Consider the following 25,886-nt stretch of genomic DNA (forward strand, 5'->3'; position numbering starts at 1 on the left):
AGTAGCATCTGTGAAACAGACCACATGCAGGAGACATGAACAGCTCCATCATGTCTTTTTTTTTTTTTTTCCTGCTGCAGCAGGCCTCCAGAGCCTGAACCAGGTCTGAGGGTCATTTCACTTTCATTAAAGCTCATTCAAACCAAACATCTTGTTACTGTCAGTGAGCTTATTTTTATTTATGTGAGGTAGAGAGAAGTTTAGACAGAGAAACATGTGTGTTAAAATAAAACTGGATGAAAAGAGAGTAAAACTGCTGTGTAAGAAAAGAAACTATTTTACTATAATCTGTAGTAAAGGCAAGTTTATTTGTTCAGCACATTTCAACAAGAAGGCTATTCAAAGTGTTTTACATAAAACATAAAAAGCATCAAGAAAAAGTGTAAAAGGACCATAAAACCAATGTAAAAAGTCTTTTCAACACAATTAAATCGAAGATAAAAATAGATAAAACAGGGAAGTTTTAGTGCAGTTTAATATATTAATGAAAAGCCTTATTTAATGAAATAATGGAAGAAGTACTCAGATATTTTACTTTAGTAACAGTAGAAGCAGAGCAGCGGTTTCTGGCACAACTTTTCCTACTTCAAAGGTGCAAGAAGAGAGAACAAAAGTCCAACACTTGTAGTAGAACATCTTTATTGTTGGACCAAAACATGTCAGCTTGTGGCCGTCACTGCGAAGCGAGATTAATGCGTTAGCGAGGTATGTTGAGTCTAAAGTCAGGGTTTTCAGTGTCACGAAGGTGGCTCCCTTTTAACCTGGCTAGATCACCATGGTAACTGATGCTGAACTCATGACCTGGTCAGGAGCGGGTTACGTTCTGGGTTTCACATTAAATCGACCGTAAAAAGCACCACTCTTTAACTAATTATTGTCCTAGCAAGGTTGTTTATGAGCGAAGATGTAAAAAAGTGAAAAGTTGCTGAGCTGAACGTCTGAAGTATCACTGACTGAAGCCGTACGATGCAGAAATGTAACAGCAGTACAAATAGTGGGACAGTTCACCCAAAAAATGAAAATTCAGTCACTAGCTATTTGCCCTCATGCAGACTGAAGGTTTTTTAGTTTAGTTTAGTTTCACAGGAAAACAGTGTTGCACAATCTCCCAAACATAAAACAAACAAACAAAATCAAATGCCTCCATACTGCTTGTCTGGTGTAATCCAAGTCTCATAAAGCCACGTTGACTTGAAAGACGTCACCGTACACCATATTTTTAGCCTGAATCTTCACTGTTAGCTTGGAGCCACGTTCACATGTGTGTGTGCACACCGTCTGAACTGTGTGTGTGTGTGTGTGTGTGTGTGTGCACAAAAAGCCCTCCAGATTCAGGGAAGTTAATAAAGAAAAAAGACAGCTTGAAAATCTTGGACAGACCGGCTGATAAAAAACTGAACGTAGCCTTTTATGCATAATAAAAGTACTGAGTAAACTGGCCTGCAGCCATAAAAAATCTGGATGACACAGGATTACAAACTGTCACTAATGCCTCATAGAAAATACTGTATGTTATTGTGTGAGAATGCAGCGCGATTGGAGCTGAAAGAATCGATTCACCCACAGAAAATAAACACTTGATGATCCGTAGAAATGCTTATAAATGTTTATGACATTTTTAGTGACGCTGTGAAATTGAATAATTTCATCACCGGATTCTTGTGTTCTGAACGATCACAGAGGGACCCGGTTAGAGGGGCTGTAATTGAATCACACCGAGGCCAAAAGTGTCTGACACGTATCCATCATGTCCGCACAGCAGAGGGCCAACAGTCGCCGCCACGCCAAAGGTCATAACGCTGCCAAACGAAATAATCTGTGGTGCGAGTGATGGTCCCACAGTGGTTTCTCTGTTTGTAGCTGCAGGCTGAGGGTCACTAACACACAACTGAAGACTCATTCATTCAGTCTGTCTGTCTGTCTGCCTGTCTGTCTCTCTGAACGTTTATTCTCTCTTTCTCAGTCACATCTAACACTTTCCAACACACACTTATCTTGTTGCTCTACCCTCACTGACTCTTCCTTTCACATGGTCTCTTGCTTTTTGTCACAACTCTCCCTCGATGTTTTGAAATCTCTGCCTTCTACTCGACAACTAGTATAATTTTTGCCTGATTAAAGGGGAAATCTGCAATATATATTTGGAAAATTCAAAACCAGAGTCTCTTTCTGGAAATGATGAACCAGTTACTCAAGATAATCCACAGACATAATTTTCTTTTCTCCTAGAGAGAAAGTAGTTCCTACACAAAACTGGTCTGTGGATTATCTTGAGTAACCAGGTCATGATTTCTGGAAAGAATAACTGGATTTTCAAATATATATTTTGGTGCTTTGAGCTTCACAAGCCAAGTCCCATTTAGTCCCATTATACTGGAGAGAAGACAGACATCTCTGCAGCTGATATCTCTAAAAACTCTGCAACTCACACCAAAAAATCTAGATGGAAATAATAAAATAGCACTACAGACTAGGGTAAAAATATGTATTGAACCTGCCTTATACTTGTGTAAGTTCAGTATCCCTGTAGCCTGCAGGCAACCTGACTGAGCTTCAAGTCTGGGGAGGAGGGGAAACAATTCACTTCAACCTATTTAATATACTGTCTATGACTCCAGCTCACTATCTGGACTCTCTGTGGACCATTAAAGTTAAATGTTACAGCTGGTAAAAGTGTCCATAATCCTTTTTTGTTGATTATATTTTCTTGTAATAATAAATCTTCAACATAACTTAAAGTTTAAATAAATGGTACAAAGTGTAGGTTTCCATTGAATGAAGCCTTAGTTTATTTCAGCACAGACACACACACACACACACACACACACACACACACACACACACACACACACACACACACAAAACGTATGGTACAGAAAAAGTATGTCTGATAAAGAGTGTCCGAAGTTACTTGTAAGTACCAAACAGTAACCTCCTGCAAACCATTACAAATATATATAACATTTTTATATATGTTAAATTATCCAGTTGCATTTTAGATAATTAACTTATTACATTATTGTACATATGGACAGAAAATACCGTCTAATTCCTTCTAAATCAGTTGACTTACTGCTTTTAAATGAGTTAAATTGTTTATATCTAGTTTTCTTAACCAAACATCAGTGAATTGCATTCAGGCTCCTACACAAGTCCTCTGAAATGAAGTGGAAGAAGTAGAAGTAGAAGTAGAAGTAGAAGTAGAAGAAAAATACCCATCATTCTTTCTGTCTCACAAATGGACATAAACCAAAAAACATGCACAGAATTCACTTTGTCACGTGTTCGACTGCTGAGTCTGTAACAGAGAGGTCAGGACCTCTGTCTGTAACACTGGCATCTGTGTCTGTCTCTATGACCACACACACACACACACACACACACACACACACACACACACACACACGCACACCTGCTGAGGTTTAAGTGGGCTGCTGGAGTCACACGGTCGGCTAAAATATAAACACTTCCAAGAACGGTGAGATCACTCGTCAGAGGAACCATTTCTAGGAAAACTGAGACAGTCATTTTTAAATGTGACACTCTTGTTGAGGATGTGTTGTGTTTCCTGGAGTGATCTGAACTCTTAAAACCTCGTAATCCTGGTCGGAGATTAGAGGAACCTGGTTAACGCAGCTCAGTTTCGTGGCTGTGTGCACATGTATGTGGTTTCTAACATGATTTCATGAACAACGGACACTCAGCTGTGGCAGAAGCATTGTTACACTTGAAAAGATGTGCACGTGATCCGTCAGCAGAACAGCATTTATCACATTCAGGAGACACTGTTGGGAAGATGTGGCTCAGTTTTGTGCACCACCTTGTGTTGGATTAACCTGACCTGACTTAATACAGCAATAATAAGCCTCCAATGACGTTGCATCTTCCCAGAACTCAATTGTAGATATTTCTGAGTTCAGGTCTGCTTTATACTATCTGAGGAAATGAAAGCAGTAAAGCAGTTCACAAATTTAAATACCAACTGTCTGGAACGTTACAGAAGAAAGAGATTTTCCCACAAAATTTAACATTAATATTAAAGTAATCAAAATTACTGGTCCAAGAAAGACAACTTAATGCAGAAATGCAAGTTTACAGTTTTACGGATGTTCCCCAGACAGCAGTAGGTTATGATCGAGGCCCTCTTTTTGTACTTGGTTTTTTAAAAAAAACCCTGACAATACTATGCTGAAAATTCAAACTGCGCCTGTGGTTTTAGAGTGAGGAGGTTGTTGGATTGTGAACAAATACTCAGATTTTCTGTTGTAAGCAGAAACCTGATTTCTTGCCTGTAAACGCAGACATTTAAGATGATGTGTTGTGATCTTGACAGCAGGTATTGACTGTTTCCCCTCCTTTTGAAAGAGTGTAAAGTCACATTAAGTTGTAGAAGCGAGATCAAACACATCCACAGCGCAAATAAACAGAGAAAATACAAATCCTGACACACTCTTCTGACACCTTTTTAGTTTTAATGACCCAGGTGTTTTTACCAGCTGCTTTTGAATGTAGCTTGACTCTGTGTTTACGGGCGCATTTAGATGTTACAGCCTCTTCGAGAGTCATAAATTGGCCACTTGGTTCTCGGTTTTGGCCTCCGTTGGGTTGTGTTTGGTCTGCAGCGTGTGACGAACAGCCATGACCTCCGTCAGCAACAACCGGCCCACACAGGAGGCAGCAGTCTGCTCCACACATGCTGCTTCGTCTGCTGCTCTCTGTAGTAAACTCTTTGTCACAAGTCTGTTACTGAGGTACATTTTATGGGCTTTGGTAGAATAATTATTATCTTTGATGCTGAAGTAGCCTTTAAGATGGACAGTGTTTGTATTATTGTCTTGAAGTTTTATTATCATGAGAATTTGCTCCCTGTTATGTGAAAAAGTGTCCTATGTGTTTTTCTAAAGTAGGTTATAATAATGTTCCTTTATTGCTGTACCAAGTAAGATTTGTACTGTAAAATCACAGGAAAAAAATCCTTTCTTTCTATTAGAATGAAAGTAGTTCTGGTAGATTCTACTGCAGAAGGAAAGTAGTTCCCTCCAAAACAAAGTCTGTGGATTATCTTGAAGAATCTGGTTGTAAGCGCCATTTATCACAGGCATGTTTGTTTTATTTTTAAATTCTATTGCTTGTTGGGTGAGGGAATATTTAAATATAAGGCCTGGGAATATTGTTAGATATTTTATATGTGTCTGGAGCTTCAACTATAAAATTCTTGCTTTCCCCTGAGGACATTTGTTTTTCTTAATTTGGCATCCATGGCGAACTTACGGAGACTCAAGAAAACGAGAGAAAGATTTGTTGTATAGGCTGCATATTTTTACAGTTGGATCGCTTCACACAGAAAAACAAATCGTTGCAACGACTCAAAAGGCAAATTCAAGGCAATGTACTGCAAAAGATTTTTGAGCCCAACTCAAACTCTTACCGGCTGATTCCACCGAGCACAGCATGTCCACATCACGGTTCTGATCTGTCCTCAGCACGGCCGCAAACCCACCAGCAGCGTTTCAGAAGTGTTTCAGCAGCGGTGTGTTTTGCCCGCCTGCACAGATTTGGTTGATCAGGTCCTCTTTCCTTGCTCTTTGTGTTTCTACCATGGATAAGTAGACTACGTTGTTAAATAGTTTCTTTTCTGTCTTTATGATCGTGAGTCTGCACGGTGTCTTTTATTTTGAAAATTAACCCGATTCTCCCTGCCTTTTCTGTGTCTGACTTCCTGCCTGTTTTATCTGAGGCGCCTCTGGTGGAATCATAAGCATTGTGTAGAACGGCTGCGATCAGCGATCAGACGCAGCCACGCCTGGTGGAATTTAGCCATTATGCTTTGAAATAAACTTTGAAAAGTTTTACTGACCTGTAATCTTTAATAATAATAATTTACTTCTCTTGTTTAAATAAACTTGTGTCTTTGAGTTGTAGAAAATTAAAAAAAAAAAAATTGTATTTCACGATCTGCCTGAAAATTAAATGGTTTTAATTGAAAAGGTCACAATTTTAACCATCACTCACCTTCTCTTGAATTTTTTAGATACAACTTGTAGAGGTTTCTAAAACTAAACTAAATGAAAATAGAACGTAAAAAAGTTGCAGACCCTCGATCCAGAGTAATAAACAGCACTACAGGCCAGAGGGAAAATATGCATTTTTGATTTTGGGGCAAATTATCCCTTTAATGTGGAGGGAGCGACTACACAGTGATGTCACCATGATCTAGTGCAGACAGAGTGCTAAAACACACTGCAGACTAAACTAAAGCTTGAGGCCAAAACTGAGAAACAAGTGGACAATTTATGATTCTTGAAGAGGCTGCAACACATAAATATGCTCATTAACACTGTGTCTAAATACAGAAGAAAAACTACATTCAAACAACTGAACATACATTTGATGATGACACGTTCCATGAAGGCAATGAGGTCTTTAAAATTTCAAAGGTTCAAACAGTTTCCAGTGCAGCTTTAATGGAGGAAAATCTTTACTTGCAGTCTTTTTCCTCACACAAACCACTGCAGCGAGGTGTTAAAACGAGGAGTAAGACTATAGTTCAGTCACAAAGCCAAAGAAATTTGTTTGTAAAATGTGTCCTAACAGCTCCAGTGTCAATGTTCCACACACGACCCTGACCTTTGACCTCTCTTTGGACAGAAAATAGGTGAAAAGTATTATAGCAACCAAAATAAGAGCTGTCAGAGGCACCCCGCTAAAGATTTATTTACTTTTTCTTAAGTTCCACTTCTACCCAATTTCTCCTCTCTGCAGGACATGTTAGTTATGGAAGGAGAGCTGGAGATCCTCCTCGGGGAGCTACATATCAAAATGAAAGGTACACACACACACAGAGTCCCAGAGCAGTTTACAGGTTATCAGTGACACGTTATCTTTCAAATATTGAACATGTGTTTTCACTTGCAGGTCTGATCGGCTTTGCACGGCTCTGCCCCGGAGACCAATACGAGGTGAGCTTCTCCATTTAAAGACAAATATCCCGAGCGTGAACGAAATGAGAAGATTCCTTAACATGCAAGTAACAATCAAACTGATCAAAACACACTTTTTTACACTATCAAATTTACTTTCCCATGAAAAAGATAGCTAGAACCAGAGCTGTAGTTTAATTCAACTCATGCCCATAACATGAAGACTTTACCAGTGATGAACGAGGTATTCAGGTCATTTAATTTAAAGGTAACTTGGGAATTGTTCAATCTGGATCCTACTTTCCCATGTTTTTGTGTCACTAACCTTTCGCAGTTGCCCCCAAAGATTACATTGCAGCCTGTTTTGCGACCAAATACTGGACTAATTTCAGAAATTCCTGTCCCCATTGGTCACAGAGATGCCAAAAACATGGGGAAATAGTTTCCAAGTTACCGTTTAAGTAAAGTAGCAACACCACACAATAAAAAACTCCATTAATTAAAAGTAAGTAAGTATTATTGCCCCCAAAAAGTACTCATTATGCTGCAGAATGATGTCTGTCAGTGTTATATTTTTATCATTTGATGGTTTTTACTTTTGTATTAACATATAAGCAGGTCTCTGGTTTTCACCTTTTCACCAGTACAACCCTAATCCCAAAAGAGTTGGGACATTGAGCTGGGAATTGAATCCTTTACAAAAAACAAGACATTTAATGTTCAAACTGATCAACTTTATTGTTTTTTTGTAAATATACATTTATCCTGAATTTGATGCCTGCAACACGTTCCAAAAAAAAGTTGGGACAGGAGGATGTTTACCTCTGTGATACATCAGCTTTTCTCTTAATACTCAGTAAACGTTTAGGAACTGAGGACACTAATTGTTGAAGTTTTAAAGTGAAATTCTTTCTCATTCTTGCTTGACATATGACTTCAGCTGCTCAACGGTCCGGGGTCTCTGTTGTCGTATTCTGTGCTTCATAATGCACCACACATTTTGAATGGGAGACAGGTCTGGACTGCAGGCAGGTCAGTCTAGAACCTGAACTCTTTTACTATGAAGACACACTGTTGGAACACGTCCACAATGTGTCTCAGCATCGTCTCACTGAAATAAGCAGGGACATCGTCTGGATGGCAGCATATGTCGCTCCAAAACCTGCATGTACCTTTCAGCATCAGTGGGGCCTTCACATCTGGGACAGTTACCCATGATGCCATGGGCACTAACTCAACTTCATACCATCACAGTTGCTGGCATTTGAGGTCAGCGCTGGTAACAATCTGGATGGTCCTTTTCTTTCCTTCTTTTTCCTTCCTCGAGCTTCCCTCTGAAAACAATCTGAAATGTGGACTCGTCAGACCGCAGCACTTTTCCACACATAACAGCAACAATCCAAGGTGTTAACTGAACAAAGTGACCTGATGAAATCAAACATGAGAGAAGATATATACTGGCTTGGCCACACCAGCTAACACAAGAGGGGAAAAAACAAAGTGGACGTTAACTAGAACTAATACAAAGGAAAAACTAACTAAACCCAAATCCCCCCTCTGGCCTGGCAGCAGATGGTACGGCCCACTGAGCTGGCCACAGGATTTAACAGTTCTCTGTCCTTGGCCACGCCTTTTGCATTTCCAGGAAGAGACGTCCCACCAGCAGGGTAACACAAACAAATATAACAGAAAATTGCTTGTTTTAACACCACAATGTGAAAATGTGATCACCACGTTTAAACAGGGTAAGGCTAAAAGTAAATTAAGAGATTATAAATCAAATATACCGTGTACTCTGGGCTTAACTTTGGATATGAATTGTTTGGGGTGTGGTTGACTGTAAATAAAATTAACTAGTGTAAGTAAAGTATTGAGGTGAGAAATACTACCATTTCCAGCTGGGACTTTTTGTGGCCTTGGACAACAAAACGATGAACCTCGCCCCAGTCATGCTTGAACAAGTCTTTCGAGGATCCTCCTTTAATACCCGTTTCATGTCCGGTGTTTTTGCAACTTTTTTAGAACATGTTGCAGGCATCATATTCAGAATGAGTGTATACTCACAAAAAACACGTTTGAACATTGAATGTTTTGTTTTTTTGTACTGTATTCAATTGAATATAGGTCGAAAAATAATTTACAAATCATTGTATTCTGTTTTTATTCACAAGTATAAAGTAGCTGAAGCACAGTATGACTATACGCTGTAGGGAAATTGTCTAATTTCAACAGTGGTGGAGGGAAATGTCTTCAAACAGCGACCCTGATCTGATTGAATAATTTACTGACTGATGTCACGTGACCAGGTGGTGGTGCGTTTGGGCCGCCAGCGATGGAGGATCAGAGGGAGGATCGAATCGGACGACACGCAGTCCTGGGATGAAGAGGAGATGGTCTTCCTCCCGCACATACACCACAACTTTGAGATCAAGGTTATAAACACACAAGTCTTTAGAAATTAATTTCCTTTGACACCATCTGTGCATGTTATCATGTCTGTGTTCATGATATTTGGTGCACATGTGCAGGTCTCTCACCCGTCAAATCTCTTCTGTCAGGTGACAGAGGCGAAGGGTTTGGGTTGGCTGCTGGTCGGCATGGTGACGTGTGCGAGCGCCGACTTCTTTGTGGTGAAACCGCAGCTGATGTTGGTGGACATCACGGAGCTGGGAACCATCAAACTGCAGCTGGAAGTCACCTGGAAGTACGGACATGCACATAACACACACACAAATAATAATATATCTAACAAGATATTCTGTTCACATGTCCTGATATGAAAATAACAGATGAGGTGGTGGCAAAGAAACGCCATGACGTCAAGCTCAGAGGCATTTCCTCTGCAGAGGACAGGACTTGATGGGAAGGTGATGAGTGGTCCAGTGGTGAAATCAGACATATTCCCAAAAAGGAAAGTCGAATAATTGGATGGTAGGACGGGGGAATAGGTGTGGACAGCTGTGTGGGGAAATTGAATTTGTAGCGTAAAATATGAGAAGGTTTTCTCTGAACTTTTGTCTCGACCTCAGTCTCGGGGGGACCGTGGCCCCTCGCTCTGTCCTGTCCAGATATCAGGTGATGATTCATATGAATGACAAGTGCAGCTGCTGCACAAACACGTCAGATATCTTCCTCTCATACAAGACAAGAGGAGAATGAAGAGATGAGACAGCAAACAAGTCCAGTCTGTTTTTGCTCTGTACTCTAATAACTGCATAATTTTCATAATAAATCTCTGAGCACAAACACTAATTCTTGTTGTCTCAAAGACATGTCCTTTTGATTGCCTTTCTAATGTTGTGAAAGGGTCTATTTTAACCACAAACAAACCAACAACAAACAAACCATGAATTTTTCTGGAACCTACCCAAGCACATTTTGAGCCTAAAGTTAGATTTAGGCATGTAGTTTTCTTGCATAGCACTAACCAGACATTTTTCTTACCGATACCCAAGTAGTTTTTGTGCCTAAACCCAACAAAACTGTGACTGAAAATGGAAAATAATAATTAAAATACGTCTAAACTTAAGTTAAAAGTGACATTTAGATTCACACAGGATACAAACATCAGCTTCCTGGATGAAACTCCTCCTCCTCCTTCATCAATCATCTTCCACAACAGCCTCACTAAACCTCTCGCAAGTACCAGTCTACACTCACGTTAACAGCCAATCCGGGTACAATAGTAGTAGCCAATCACAGCACAGTCAGGCAGACTGTGGTGGAACAGGAAAAATAACCCAGGTTAGCCAGCTAGTTAGCTAGCATTTTGTTATCATTAGCTAACTTTAGATGTGACTTTATATGTTTTTAGCTAATATTAGGGAAACTAACTAGCTCATCTACATCAGTCTTCTACCTAGTTAGCTAGTGTTTAGCTAACATTAGTTTACAGTAAAATGTAATCATATAAATATGTAGCTTTTTTATTTGTTTAATGTTTTTATTAGCAAATATGACATGTAAGAGAAAACATTGTCGGTTTAAATAATAAGGAGAACCACAGTTAAAGCCAAAATAATAATAGTTTAATAGTAGTAGTAGTATTCAAGGGTCAAACACACAAAAACAAAACAGGAAACAGAAAAAAGGAGACTAACCCAAAAATGAAGGGAAAAGGGGAAAAGGATGATGGAGGATCAGTGTCCATCACTGAGGAGACAGATTGAATAGAGTCTAAAAAATTAAAAAGACTTGCAACTTATTGTAGAACTTTTCAGAATTACCTCTCACTGTATATTTAATCTTCTCTAACTTTAGAAAGGACGTAACATCCCAGAGTCACTGAGTGCTAGAAGGAGCTTTAGTGGACTTCCTGTGGAGAAGGAATGTCCAGCATAAATATGAAGCTGTCTCCGGTCTCCCAGCAACGTCTTTTAATGTTTTCAAAATTTGGTTTTCTTTAGACGAGCCTAACATGCAGTGTATTTATGCAAAGGAAGCAAAAAAGGAGCAAACTGACTGAGGTTCTGCTGAGGACCGGGTTTGCTCAGCTGTTATTGGAGCATAAAGCAAAAAGGGGCGGGATGGTAGAAAGATGGAGGCAGAGAATGAAACAAAACATTTGCTTGCTGTTCCTCTCTTTCCTTTTGTCTCTCCCACTCTTTTCCTGTAATATTGTTGTTTTCTGCAGTTTCAAACAGCTTCCTTCCTGTTATTTTACCACATGCTCACTGCAATAAAGGTGAGGCCAAGCAACAAACGACGAGATGTAAACAACAACAAATGATGTGTTGGATTATTATAGATTCGCATCCAGCTGTCGTGCAGAATCTGTTGTTGTTGTTTTCTTCAGTCTCTGCCTCCTTCTCCTCCGTACCTCTAACCTGAGCCAGCTGTCGCTGAGCCGCTCATTGAATATGGAGTGTACATACACACACACACACACACACACACACACACACACACACACACACACACACACACACACACACTCTGCTGTGCCCTTGCACCATGACAGATCACATTTCAGGGTTTAGAGAGGCCAGGTGGAGGACGTTTCATGGATTTTCCCCGGAGAGACGGAAAATCACACAAACATGCACAAGGCTGCCGCACTCACACACACACTCACAAAACAAAAGACTGCTGTACACACACACACACACACACACACACACACACACACACAATATTCTGTTGAGCCTCTAAATGATTCATGTATCAGTGATTTCCATCAGTGTTTCTGCTCCATATAAACTCTTATAACCTGCATTACAAAATAAATACAGCTATGGGCAGAAATAAAAGATGTAAATTTGTTGTCTGACTGCAGAAAACAAAGTCTTTGGACACAAATAAAAGACTGCTGAGCCCACAGGTTTGAATGTCTGCAGACGATGAATACAAAGCAGGATACTGTCGATGAAGAGCAGACAAACTCCCACAGAGGTCTAGTCGAAGCTCCCAGAAGAGCAAAATGTCAATTTATAGACACTGTAAGACCATATAAACCAATTTACCCACTGATAAATGCTCTGTGTGAATAAAATGAGTAAATACAGCTCAGGGGGCATTTAAATTACACTGATGTGATCCATGAAAGTACAAAATCTATGAATTTACAGCGACTGTGACTAAAATGTTTCAGGTTTTTTGCACGTTGTTACAATCAGCAGGGGAACCCAAACATGACACGGACTCAGAGTTTGAATGAAAAAGAAAAGTTTTATTGACTCGGTTCTCAGGCAGTGAAAGTTAGTAGATGGGTCGACAGAATGACTGGTAGGTCTGGGATGATGCACTTATCTCCAGATTCAATGCTATCATGATACTTGTGTGATTTGATATTAGGATTGCAGGTTGAAATTTGATATTACGATTTATTGCAATTTTTGTTAGCTTTTTTTTAACAGTAGACCGTGTGAAAATTAGATTTATACCCTGATGTAACTGTGTGATGATTAATTTTTCCAAAAACATTGTGCATCGCTTGTCAATCAGTCTTTGAGTTCTGTTTCAGCAACATCTTTGCTTTATTGCACATAAAAGTGGTAAATTAAGTAGTTCTCAAGTAACCTTTAGCTGTTCTTGCTCATCAAGCTGGTGCCATAAGAAAATAATAAATAAAATAAGGTGTTAATAATGAATAACTGCACCACAGCACCATGTGAACATTTAAACTAACATCTTCCACACATTAAATTGAACTTGAAATCCCTGAACATGACTGCAAAAATGGAAAAGAAAAGAAAAGAAAAAGATGAAAATATGAATGTATGTGCTGCCCTGTCCTGGCATGCTCTTCCAAGCACTATCTGTATTTGAGTTTGAGTTTTGACCTCTTGTGGTTGCCGTAGCTGGTCAGTGTGGAGTGTTGAAGCCAGAATAATAGACTGAGTTAATAATGTCAAGTCAAACAGATCAGTTTGTTAAGATAAAATTACAGCAATCGTGATGCTAATTTCCGTGTCAATGGGAATCCCCATTATGTGTTAGCATCGAGCTAATGGACCAAGCGCTAGTTATTTATTGCAAAAAATATAAAAATCACCATATTAGGCTCAATGAGCTGTGCCCACTTTTTCTTTTTAATCCCAGGAAAAACGGGAGAGTTGACAAGTGTGGTTGATGTCCTGCTGAGTAGATGATTATTTGATGGATTGCAGCGGTGCAGGCAGGACAGTAATCAGGAAGCTCATAACTACATCACACACACACACACACACACACACGCACACACACACCAGAAACACAAGGGATAAACTGGAGGCACGGCCGTGACCGTGACACATTATGTATTCTGCACACACATTACAGGATCAGGATATCCACAAAGTGAAGAGAGGTAGAGGACAAGAGCGTGAAATTCTTTGCCTGGAAAAGCATCAAAACTTTGGAAAAGTCTGGAAACTCAGACATGAGACAAGCTGCAGATATTAAAGGGAGAGTTCGGATGTTTTGAAGTGGGATTGTATGACTGATTATAATCAGTAGATGGCGGTCGACACGGCCACAGTTTGGAGAAAGATCAGCAGCAAAATGTATTTAGCCACCAAAAAATCAGGATCGGTTTAAGTGTACGGTATATTTAAAATATTTTCAGCACTTTGCTGTCAGACAGCCTTTTCTGATGGGAAACTGCCATGATATAAGCCGAGTATCACTCTCTCCAAAGCAACCAAAGTCCATTGGCAAAAACCACCATTTTATGGGAGTTAATGGTCTGCTGCTGCCTTGGTCTTTTAGTTTGTTTGTCTTATTGTGTGACTTTGGTGTTTTAAAGGGTTAGTCTGGACTCACTTAAGTCACAAAATAAGATAAATAAAATAAATAACTAACAGATCAAGGCAGTGGAAGACCAGCAACTCCCTTGTTCTGCTAAGTAAAATTACTGTTTTTGTTAATGAAGTCTGGTTGGTCTGGAGAGACAGATTTGGCTTATGGTACGGTTGTTTCCTGTCCCATACGTGGCTTACCTTCCTACACAGTCACTCCTGCTGATTCTCCAAGATGAGGCTGTCACACAGCATCTACTGCAGGTAACACACTGACTATGGATAAGTACCTCATACAACCACAATTCAAAACATCCAAACTATCCCTTTAAAGATGAGTAATATTTGCTGGTTTATTGTCAAATGGATGGAAACATATTTGTGTATCTGTGTGTGTGAGAGGAATGTTGTGTGGTGTCTAAATCTTTGTGTATTTGCACCTGCAGTCCGTTTGACAGCGCTGAGAAGCTGAGGCCGCTGAGGCCGCTGTCTGTCAGCAGGCAGTCGGTGTCCAGCAGAAAGAGTTCAGTGTACAGCTGGACGGCGCCGAGTACCCCGTCCTTCACAGAGAAATACTTTATAGTGAGTATGAAGACACACACACATTTAGTGGTCTCTGTAAGTCTCGGCATAATCCTAACCCCAACCATTACCCTACAGTACATTAAGATTAGATTATTAGATTGTGTGTCTCCATGTGAAAATCAGATTTATTTTGTCTGTCTGCAGCGGCTTTAAACTTTGATATTTATGTTGATATTTACATTTATCTCCCTCCTCTGCAGTCGATGGTGCGTGAGCTGCAGGACGGGGAGGGCTCCCTCCCGTCTCTGGTGTCTAAAAGTCGACAGAACAGAGGAGGCGTGTCTCTGCTCAGCTACCTGTCCAACCCCTCGCACACCGCCATCATGTCAGACCACAGCTCGCAAAGCCCCTACACCCTCAGGTATGTCTTGTAGGCTGGTTAGCAGTAAAGGATAACAATGGCGTTACTGTGTCTTTGTGGTATTTTTGTATGAAAGGAGGCGATATACAGTGTCTACAGAGACAATAACATGAATTCTATGTGGGTTTTCTTGTTGTTTTTATGGCACTTGTCAGTAATAATAAGATCCAAAGTGGTAGTTCAGGGTGATATGACCCCAGTTTGGAGAAGCAGAGAGGAGTACTGGTGTAGGAAGATAAATATTGTGCTTCTTTGGACAGGGTCAGCAGCAAAACATATTTTAGACACCAAAAAAAATAATAAAAAAAATCAATATCCATGTAAGTTTACGCCATATTAAGAATCATTTGACCACTTCACCTTGCTGTCAGACAGCCTTTTTCTGATGGGAAAATTTTCTCCAAACCAACCAAACTCCATATGCAGAATCAGTCATTTTACCTCACAGAATACAGGAGGTATTACAAGATGTTTGTCTTATAAAAACACAACACAATCTAACAGAATGAGGAAAAGGTAGACCGGCTGCTCCCATTGACTCCCTATGGAGTTTGGTTCGTCTGGAGAGAGCAATATTTGGCTTATATAACAGTGTTTTCCTGTTGAAAAAGTCTGACAGCAAGATACAGTGGTGAAAATATTCTAGTAGGTGTCTTGTTTGTCGCCCCATAAAATGGCCTGGAGAGGTGAAAGTATCCAGTATTTCACCTGAAAAATTACAGAAGAGTAAAACAAATAATCATCATTTGGTATGAAAGAATGTTTTTATTTCTTTCTCATCCCTTCCAGATCTTGGGACCCAAAGGAGGGTCCCGACCTCTATGTTGGGGATCTCTTTGTACCCAGAGTTAAAGGATTCAGTTGTAATATGCAGAGATAAACAAGTGCAATAACATTCACTAAGAATTTGTTTTCTTTGACTCCAATAGAGATTTGGGGAAAAAGACGATGCATACTGTCTCATTCACTGCTGGCATATTTCTATCTGGCCTTTATCAGATATGTGTGTGATTTTTCAATATTGAATTAAAAAGTTGTCAGCATAGATTTATGTGTATTTCGTGTTTCGCTGTGATTTTATCCTCCACAGTCTGAAGCGGACTCACAGCTACCCCTCCAGCCACAGTCAGGGCACCAGTCTGGGAGGAAGCCAGACTCAGCTGTCCCTCGGGGAGGAGGAATCCCTGGAGGTGTCTGTGGAGGAGAGGGAGGGGATGGAGGAGAAGGATGGAGCCGAGGAAGAGGAGGAGGAGGAGGCGTGGAAGAATGTTTTAGATACTCGCTCTACGCCTGCGGAAAGTAAAACAGGATCCCTGCTGGCAGTACAAATGTGAGGATGAACTCAAAAGCGAGTCATGTTTAATTTATGGAACTTGTTGGCATTTTGCTATCTAGAAACAGAATTTCTCTTTCTGGGGTTTTTAGAATATTCTGGCTTCCTTCTTTATGTTTCAAGTTCATTTTAAATAGCAGATATAACAGGCTTTGCATCAAAGTGTTTCACAAAGACAAACATGTAAACGCTTATGTGCATAAGAGATGCATGTGTCATCGTTCTTGCGTGTAACCTGCTAATGAACACAGATGACATCTGTCTAATGCAGGTCCAGCACTCCTGACATCCTCAGAAAGAACACAGCTGGAGAACCAGAGCCTGAGACGCTGGGACCGGATGCTGTCAGTGGTCAGGTAACTAAAAAAAAAAAAAAACAGAACCAAAGGACTTCACTTGAATCATTAAACATTTAGCTGCGGTCAAATTGAGCTCTGCATTGAAATCCTATAGTTAGAGAGACGATCCGTCAACCAAGATGGTAATAAAACAAAATTAGTTTAAAAGGGTTTCGATGGTTTATGTTGTGGCGACTTTATAGTTTACTAGTTGAACTCTCTTCCTCTCTGCTTCTCTCTTCACTTCTTCATCTCAATCCCTCTTTTTCATCCAGCCTTGTGTTTCTCTCTACTGGCTCATCGATTTTCTTGCTGTCACACGGCAGAAATAGGTTTTATTTGGTTGCTGCTATCTCTTTTACATAATTTATCTTTAATGATCCTCTTTTAATTACTATTTTGTGTATTTTCTTCTTCTTTTTAATTGTATTTATTATCTGGATGCTCCTTTTATCTGTGTGAAGCACACTGGTTTGTCCATGTGTGTGAAATGTGTTTGCTTGCATGCAGCAGAGTTGTTTACTACCTGATTTGAAAGGATGAGCGTTTATGAGTGAGTCTGGCGGCTTTGTTTACAGAGGTAAATCCTGCTGTTTCTGGTTAAACAAAGAGGATCTTACTTTAACAAAAAGGCCTGTCTCTGTATGGATCCTTTCCATAATGTTGTCAGACACTTAGAAAATCAATCTGAGCCTGTCGCTGACAAAAACAAGCACTTTGACTGGATGTACTTTGACGATTTGCAGTTTTCTATAAAGATTACATTGCAGCCTGTTTTGCAGCTGACTGTTTCAGTGGTCTCAACAATCCTCATAAAGTTACCTAGATACAACAGCATAGGAACACAGAGTCCAGGTTGAAAAACACCAGTTACCCTTTAGTTACCCCTTTGTTTTAATCTCAATCTTCCTCACGTTTGTTCCAGGACTCCCCAGAGAGTCAGTCATATTCTGCTCCTGCCTCACCCTCACCTCCTGCTCAGCCGCCAGCTGTGACTCCGTCCTCGTCCTCGCCTGCTGCTCCAACCAGGGTGAGCGGCGCCCAGCGACGGGCTCAAGCCATTAAGCTGGGAGCTCTGATCGCGGAGCTGGAGAAAACGTTACAGAGCCAGAGCTGCTCTGACAAGGAGCTGAGAGGCCTGGACCACCAGATACTGCACCTGGCAACCATACTGAAGGTACCTGTGTGTGTTTATATATACACAAACACAAACACACACACACACACACACACAAACGTGAGTGATAACACTGTGTGTGATCTTTATCTGTGGTGTTCTCTCTCAGAACGACCTCTCCCTGATGAAAAGCTCGTCATCAGAGGAGACTCTGGCTGTGGAGGAAGTCCTGGGCAGCTTTGACTTCCTGTCACATGACTTCAACGTAGATGATGACACTTCCTGTTTGGGCAGCCTGAGGCTAAAGGACAGCGGGTGAGTTCACAGACAGAAGAGAATAAATGCCCCACACGGACTTGATGTGAAACCGTTCACCATCGTCTGTATCTTTTATCCACCAGCATCAGTTCATTCGAGCAGAGCGCTCGGAGGAGTCTCGGCCTCCTCTCCCAGAACAGCCAATCAACTTCTGAGGAGGAGCTGGTCATCGCCCCTCTGACTTCTGGGAATTGGGGTGTTGACCAGGCTCTTGAGACTCACCTGGATATCTGTTTGATCCTGCTACAGGTACAGTTTGTTTCTGTCCACATGAACAAAGTATTTGGCGTGTTCACGTTTTCATTCAGAAATAAACTTTTACACAAAGTTAGACAACAAAACCATTTTTGCAGCAGCTGTACCAGGTTGTTAGTCTGGTGTTTGCTTGTCTCTTCTGTTGTTGAATAAACATGGAAAGTGAAAGAAAACTTGACAAACACCAATCCTGGCATCCTATTGCAGGATGAAAACTTGATTCTTGAACTCAAATCTTCATACTTTCTACAACATCTGTGAATTGCTACTACAGTATAGTTAAAAGTTAAGGGAAAAATCATTATAGAAATGCAAAACATTATTTGGTCTGTGACAGGACACAAAAACTGGTCACAAAAAGTCAGACATGCTACGTGAGTTCCACCTCACTACGTAAAGAACACAGCGTTTGCACTGAACATTGTTATTGTATATAAGTCATGAAGTGCAGAATTGTCCTGAATGCAGGTAATTTAATCTCACTTGCTGTGATTTGATTAGTTTAACTGTCGGTTTAACTCATTTGGACTTGGGTTTAGGTGTGGTTAAATAACATACTCAGTTCATAAAATGAAAAGGACCTAGTGCTATTCTTTAATTAGCATTTTTCCTTTTTTTTGTATTTTAAACGTGATGGTGATCTGATTGAAAAATTAGCTACTTCACCAGTACATGACTTAATTAATTCTAGTAGCCTATTAATAGTTTTCACTCAAGCTAGCTAATTTGCTAAATAAGCTGTTTAAAAATGTAGCCGTTATTCAGATTTATTCAGATCTACATTAGCTTAAATTTCTACGTGTAATTTGACAACAAGATTGTGACAAAAATATGAGACATTTACATTTTAATCTCCATATACCACCGACCGGTGCAACTGTTAAGACTCAGCAGTTAACATCCAGTCACACTTCACGTTCAGCCTCACCTCACTCTGCAGGCTGCTGCTCGGTGTGTCGTGCTGCACTTCTCAGGGTTTAGTTACAGCCTGCAGGAACCACTAGATGGCAGCACCAGCAGGATTCCTGCATGTCTTTAGTTACTCTTTAATAAAGCTGGTATTCACCTGACCCTCATCTGTCTCCATCCTCAAAATCTGACAGATGCATATAATGTTTCCTCAGGTGATCAAAACGACTGAATTCAGTCCGTCCAGGAGGGAGCTGCTGGACGAAATGTCTCTCCAGGCTGAAGTCCTGGACAGGATCAGCTGTCTGCTGCTCGAGAAGAACAACAACATCTCTGCTACTGACAGTCAGTGGAACATCTGTTTGTCTTTTAGAGAATGATATCGTCTACAATTAATACATCATCTTGTGACGTAGCCATGTCTTATCACACTTTACACTCCACAGAGCATGAATTTCTTTCTTGCCAAGAAAATTTGTGAATACAAAGAACTATAAAGCATGTCCTGGTTTTTCTTTTGAGTCAATAACATCTTCCTCTCTTCACCTCCAGTCCTCCCGAAAACCCAGAGAACGAGGGACGTGCTGCTGTTCTGGGAGGAGTGTGCGACCGACAGCAGCTCACCTTTCTGTTGCCACTCTGACAGTTTCTCCAGGACGCTGAAGAAACGTTACACACACAAGGTGAAGGCCAAGCAGCCCGGCCAATCAGAAAAAGGTACCAAAATGACTTCATTCCACCTCCACATATGAATTCTCCATGCTTGTTTATCTCAGGATCATTTGTTTACTTTTTGGGGGTGGAGTGCATACTTTTCTGCAACTTACAGTGGATCATCTGCCTCTGCTGTAGTTCATAAATTCCTATGTTCATCTGCTTTTTGCAGCTCACATAATGACCAACATTTTGTTGCATCAGTTTGTGCAAAAGTTGCATTCAAGTGCTTCTCAGATGGTCCCATTTCCTGAGTTGATGGAGTTATTCTTACGACCTCGGCTTTTATTTATTCACCTAAACAAAGAGAACAGAACCAACCAACTTAAACAAAACATAAACATACATAAAATAAATAAATAAAACAGTTTTTAAAAAAAGATACAGGAAAAGAACACCTATAGAAAACAGAAAAGTTCCACCCCAAAAGAACAATTGCTGCAGTACATTAAAACAAAAAATGAATAAGTAACTGAATTTAAAATGAAATTGTACAACAGTGTGGTAGTGACATCAATAGATGGAGCAATCAGTAGCGCCTTCCAGGGATAAACAGGTCAGTTTCTGGAGGAAAAAGTGCAAAGGTTCCCAAAATTGCCAGAACCTTTCCGACTTGTTATTGAGATCATAAGTCAGTTTTTCCAAAGGGAGCGCAGCCGATAAGTGTGAGAACAACTGTGCGGACCTGTGGAGCAGATCATCGCAGCAAGATGCAATTTTTAGCCAAGAATAAAAGGAATGTTAAGAGGGAATTTACTCCCTTATCAAAGAAATTGTCATGACACACAGTGCAACAAATAGAACGTAATCATGCACTGATCGAACACCGATCAGTCACAGTCAGTGTTTTCACTCACTGACTGAGCTGGAAACCTTTTCTTCTTCCTCCCCTGCAGTGTTTTCTCAGCTCCTGCAGCAGCTCCAGACGGCCTGTCGGACGGTGCCCAGCCCGCGGCCGGTCTGCAGCCCAGACAGAGTCACCCTCTTCCAGCTGTCGGTGTATCTGAAACGCTGGAGCATCCAGGAGCTGGGAGAGCACATCTCACGCCTCTCCAAAGAAGGTAAAACATAAAACCTCAGTTTCACACATCAGAGTTACTGGAAAAAATTGTTCTGAAATGTCACATTTTACTTTTTTCCTTCATATCTTGTATTAAACATCAAATGATCAGTTAACCAAATTACAAAAGGAGAAAAAGAACAATTTTTCACCTATCCTTAGTGGAATCTAGCCAGTTAGCTTTGGAGAGGGAAACTAAGTTACATAGGCCAAATATCGCAATCTGCAAAGCAGCCAGACTCCCTTGGCAAAAACATCAATTTTACCTTGAAGAACACAGTTAGTTTGATTAGTTTTGGTTAGTTTGTTTGTGTTATTGTTTGATTTATGTGAAACCAAACTACCCTTTTGAAACACCGAAGTCACACAATGACAGAAACAAACTATTAAAACAGGCAGCAGAAGACCAGCACCTCCTGTGTTCAGCGACATAAAATTTCTATTTTTGTCAGTGGAGTTTGGTTGAGCGAGAGAGTGATATTTGGCTTATATAACAGTGGTCTCCCATTGGAAAGAGTCTGACAGCAAGGTAAAGTGTTGAAATATTCTAAATATAGCATACACTTAAACTGATATTGATTTTTTTTTTTTATGTGCCTAAAATATGTTTTGTTGCAGACCCTGTCCACAGCAGCACATTATATAGCTTGTTGACCAGAACCTACTGTAGGTAATACTCTGACTATGGAGAGGTACCTCATACAAACCCTATGAAAAAATCCAAACTGTCCCTTTAATGACTGCAGGTCACCAGGGAAAACTAAACAACTAAATACTATTTATTCAAATCTAAATTAATCTTTTTTTGCTTTTCATACTGACTTCACAGCTAGCATCACACGTAACAGGTGTCTCCATAGTTTGTGTATGGAGATATGTGTGTGTGATATGTGTGTGTGTGTGTCTGTTGTGTATTTGAGGTATACTGTCATAGCGCTACTAGAGAGCTTCAGGATCTGAGAACATTCCAGAGATTCCAGCTTGCTGAAGGCATCTGGACCATCTGTCAACATTACTGCCAAACGGTTACACCAGACAAACTCTGTGTGTGTGTGTGTGTGTGTGTGTGTGTGTGTGTGTGTGTGTGTGTGTGTGTAGCTGTTACATCTCTCCTTAAAGGACCTTTTTAGTTTGATTCATCTTATTGCCAGAATATGTTCAGATACGAAGACATCCTTCCTTCCTTCTTTCCTCTCTTCCCTCCACCTCCTCTTGCTTCCTCTCCTCCTTCATGTGGCTTCAGTATGTTGAAGTCTGGCGTTTATTAAACATTTGGTTCGCACATCACAACACGTCTAAAACTTCTCAAAAAATAACAACTTTGTCTCTGTGCTCGATTCAAACCGGGACCAATAAAGTATGAAATTAATGTTAGCATTTGTTTCAACTTACTTTACACACCAGGCGGGTGGAGTTTACACGCCAACACAAAGAGTCTTACAGTAGAAAAACTTGGATTTGATTTTCTCAGATGTTAAAGCTGACAATATGTTTCAAATCTTAGTACAGTAAAAACATCTCAAAGCTGTTAATGGGCTGCACAGTATGAACCTTCATTATTTCTTATTGAATTATTTATCTAAGCCTGAGGAAGATCAAGCAATAGCGTACGTTTCCACAGATAATCTCACATACTACAGGACCAGTCAGCCTCATATATTTTGTGCACATTTATGACTGTATGCTAAAGGATCACTTATTTTATTGATTTACTGACGCCTCAGTGAGATCCACAAGTCATCGACAGCTGCTAGGCTAAAAACAAGGCTTGTTTAGTCTGTTGCAGGACATATTTTGGCTCAGAAACGTATATCAAACGATATCAGCCGTAGAGATGCGTGCCTTCTCTCTAATATAATGACTTGATAAGCCTAAATAGCAGTTGGCTTGTGGTGCTCAAATCACCAAAAGCGTCTCTTTTCAGAAATGACCTGGTTACTCAAGATTATCCACAGACCTCGTTTCCAACATCAGTTTTTAAGCTAACATTGATGACAAGTCCTTTAAGTGCTCAGAAAAATGAAAAAACTAACTGGCCTCCATCTGCTGATGAAAACCGTGTGATTTGCTCCAGAACAGCTGTTAAATAGAACTTGGGGTTTTCTCAGCTGAACAAATCTGATGTATTATTGATTCATTATGTTCACTGGTGTGTTTCAGAGTACATCCTGACTGCCCTGAGGAGCCCCAAAAGAAGGCGGGCTTTAAACAAGCTGAGGGGGCGGTCCATCGCGGAGCTCCTCCCACTTGGATGCACGCTGCAGACTCTGGCCACCCTGCAGATCGACTCCAACCACAAAGTCTGCAAAGCTGCTGCCAACTGTCTCTGCAGAGCTGCAGGCTGTAAGGCCTTCAGGAACAAGGTACATCAAACTGTAGCAGTCGGCGTGCGTTAGCATCGAGAAGGCTGAGAGGCTAGCAGCTTTGTGCGGCTGCAAGCTCTCAGCTAAATGCTAACATTGCACACTTACGATGAAAGCAACACAAGCAACATCATCATCATCATCACCTCTCCATGTTCACCTTCTTCCTCCAGGCGCTGGTTTACTACACAGAGAGTTTGAAAAGCACTGATGTTCAGATCCAACATGGCTCCTGTCTCGCTCTGAAGTGCCTCAGGGTGAGACACACACATTAACAAAAACTCTGCGCAAACACTCACAAAAATACAGTTTCCACCACCGTTTCATACATCATCAACATAATTCTGTGTGTGTGTGTTTAACAGGCGATAGAAAGTGTGGACCACATATCAGATTTGTGGAGAACAGAGGATGAAGAACTTCGCAGCGCTGCCAGAGAGGCCGTCCTCTCCTTTGGTACGAACATGAACTATTCTTCATTCAGTTGTATTGTGTTGTTATATCATACAGTAAGTCATGAGTTCATGTGTGTGCAGCTAATCTCATATACCACCACAAGTTAATGATTAATTGCCAAATAAGAATTTAACTAATTAAGATGTATTACTTGATAACTGATAGTGTAGAAATGGCATTTATTGTGCCTCATTTCACATTGTTTTGTCTGTCAGAAACACTGGATAAGGAAACATAAATTTAAACTTAAAAAATAAGGGAAAAAAATACATTTTGAAACATTGTTGCTAAAATCGTTTGCAACTCACTTAATTCTGAACCGATTTTCATAAAACATGGTTTGTTTTAAACATGAGAAATTCAACATGATAGTGGTTACTTGTCGGAATAAAGTTTAGTTAGTTTGATGCCAAAAGCTGAATAAACACGACCTCCACTGGGACACACCAGCTGAGACCTGAACAGACAATATCAAGGGTAAATTATTCACACTTTAAGTGTTTGTGAGAGTCTCTAAAAACATAGATTTCTATATCTATTACATAGTTATAAAGCCACCAGGTTGATTGTACTGTTGAGAGTGAGATAACATCATACAAAAACACTTCATTAAAATTTTTGCATACATCTAGAAAGAAAACTGACACTACACGACATAAAAAACCTTATCAAAAACTTTGCAAATCTCAGCTGGTTGCATTTGGCAGTTGTGGCATTGCAGCGGGTGCTTCAGCTGAATGGGCTCTCCTAGTTTTTTACATTATTACACCTTTTATCTGTCACTTTGCAGGTAAAAAAGGCTACCTTGCGTTCCAGAGGATGGACCAGTTGTACGCTGAGCTGCAGGAGGAGGCTTATCAGAACCAAGAGACTGAGAGCACCTTTCTATAGGAGACAAGTCTGGACCTAAAACAGGCGGAAAATCTCTTTTTGGTTCTGATGGAACCCAACGTGAAGAGTCTCAATGATCCTGACTGTCAGGGCGAGAGACTGAATTTACACACCGCTTGTGTCTGAGGTGGATAAAGCCGATGAAGTTTCGTACTTTATGATTTTATTTGAAGAAATCTGTGGCAGCAAATACCGAAGACACGAGTGCAGAGGAGGATCTAAAGATGGTGACTCTGGCTGTCTCTGGATGGATCGCTCGCTCGCTCGCTGATGTTTCTGCTTCAAAGCTTCAATTTGCTCCGATTTGTGACCAGAGAAGTGACTTTACTTGGAATTTATTTTGGTCAAATATGCAATTTTGTTTAAAGAAGCTAAGATTTCTTGTGCAGCTTTGAGAATATTTCTGCTTTTCCAGTGTTGGGACTTAACTTTCAATAAGGTCAACAAATCTACATGGTTGTTTTATTGGAAAATGAAGGAGAAATATATTATTATTTCACATAATGTTAAAGAATAAATCCCTAATAACAGCCCAGTCAACCCCTCCTGCCTGATTAATAGAGGAACAAACCTCAAACAGAAAGAGTGCACAAATCTACCTGTGGCAGGTGACTTTTTCCTTGTTTACTTTCTGTGTTTTCAGTAGCGTTTGAATGCTTTGTAGAAGGAACATAAAATGGCTGCTGAAATGTTTCCACAAACAGGAGCTGTGACATTCAGGGACGCCAGAGGATTACAGAACAAACAACTGTGGCAGGCAGCCAAACAGCAGCTAAGAGGTTTTACTCTGCTCTCCTAAATCTGTCCGTGTTGTCAGTGAGTTTCCTGCTGTGTGCAGATGATGATGATGATCCGGGTGCAGCCGCTGGATGTGATCATGTGCTGATGAAAGTGTGTCGTCATGTGAGATACATACAGCGTGTGCATTGATATGCATTGATGCAGCTTGAAGGAGGTGACGATCCTGAGGCGGTGCAAGTCGTCGAAAATGTAGGACCGGTGTTATTCCTGCTTCATAAACACATAAAAAGGGTAAAAAACACATCGTT

The 25,886-nt window shown here is 40.4% G+C and overlaps 1 protein-coding gene across 1 annotated transcript in view; it reads left to right on the forward strand.

The window, feature by feature from the left end:
- ripor3 (RIPOR family member 3) overlaps window positions 1-25,372 on the forward strand; it is an 81,547-nt gene extending 56,175 nt beyond the window's left edge. The window contains exons 9-26 of the mRNA XM_084740806.1: window positions 6,763-6,826; window positions 6,916-6,959; window positions 9,227-9,352; window positions 9,479-9,624; window positions 14,584-14,719; window positions 14,923-15,083; window positions 16,174-16,413; window positions 16,688-16,772; window positions 17,680-17,931; window positions 18,041-18,186; window positions 18,273-18,438; window positions 19,569-19,698; window positions 19,906-20,070; window positions 20,964-21,128; window positions 23,288-23,490; window positions 23,664-23,747; window positions 23,856-23,946; window positions 24,737-25,372. Coding sequence (XP_084596932.1) covers window positions 6,763-6,826; window positions 6,916-6,959; window positions 9,227-9,352; window positions 9,479-9,624; window positions 14,584-14,719; window positions 14,923-15,083; window positions 16,174-16,413; window positions 16,688-16,772; window positions 17,680-17,931; window positions 18,041-18,186; window positions 18,273-18,438; window positions 19,569-19,698; window positions 19,906-20,070; window positions 20,964-21,128; window positions 23,288-23,490; window positions 23,664-23,747; window positions 23,856-23,946; window positions 24,737-24,837 — 2,505 coding nt within the window. The 3' untranslated portion in view covers window positions 24,838-25,372. The remainder of the gene's footprint in view (window positions 1-6,762; window positions 6,827-6,915; window positions 6,960-9,226; window positions 9,353-9,478; window positions 9,625-14,583; window positions 14,720-14,922; window positions 15,084-16,173; window positions 16,414-16,687; window positions 16,773-17,679; window positions 17,932-18,040; window positions 18,187-18,272; window positions 18,439-19,568; window positions 19,699-19,905; window positions 20,071-20,963; window positions 21,129-23,287; window positions 23,491-23,663; window positions 23,748-23,855; window positions 23,947-24,736) is intronic.
- The last annotated feature ends 514 nt before the right edge of the window (window positions 25,373-25,886 follow it).

Source organism: Lutjanus erythropterus, chromosome 2, assembly GCF_056507025.1.
Source record: "Lutjanus erythropterus isolate fLutEry1 chromosome 2, fLutEry1.hap2, whole genome shotgun sequence".
In the NCBI taxonomy this organism is placed as follows: Eukaryota; Metazoa; Chordata; class Actinopteri; order Lutjaniformes; family Lutjanidae; genus Lutjanus; species Lutjanus erythropterus.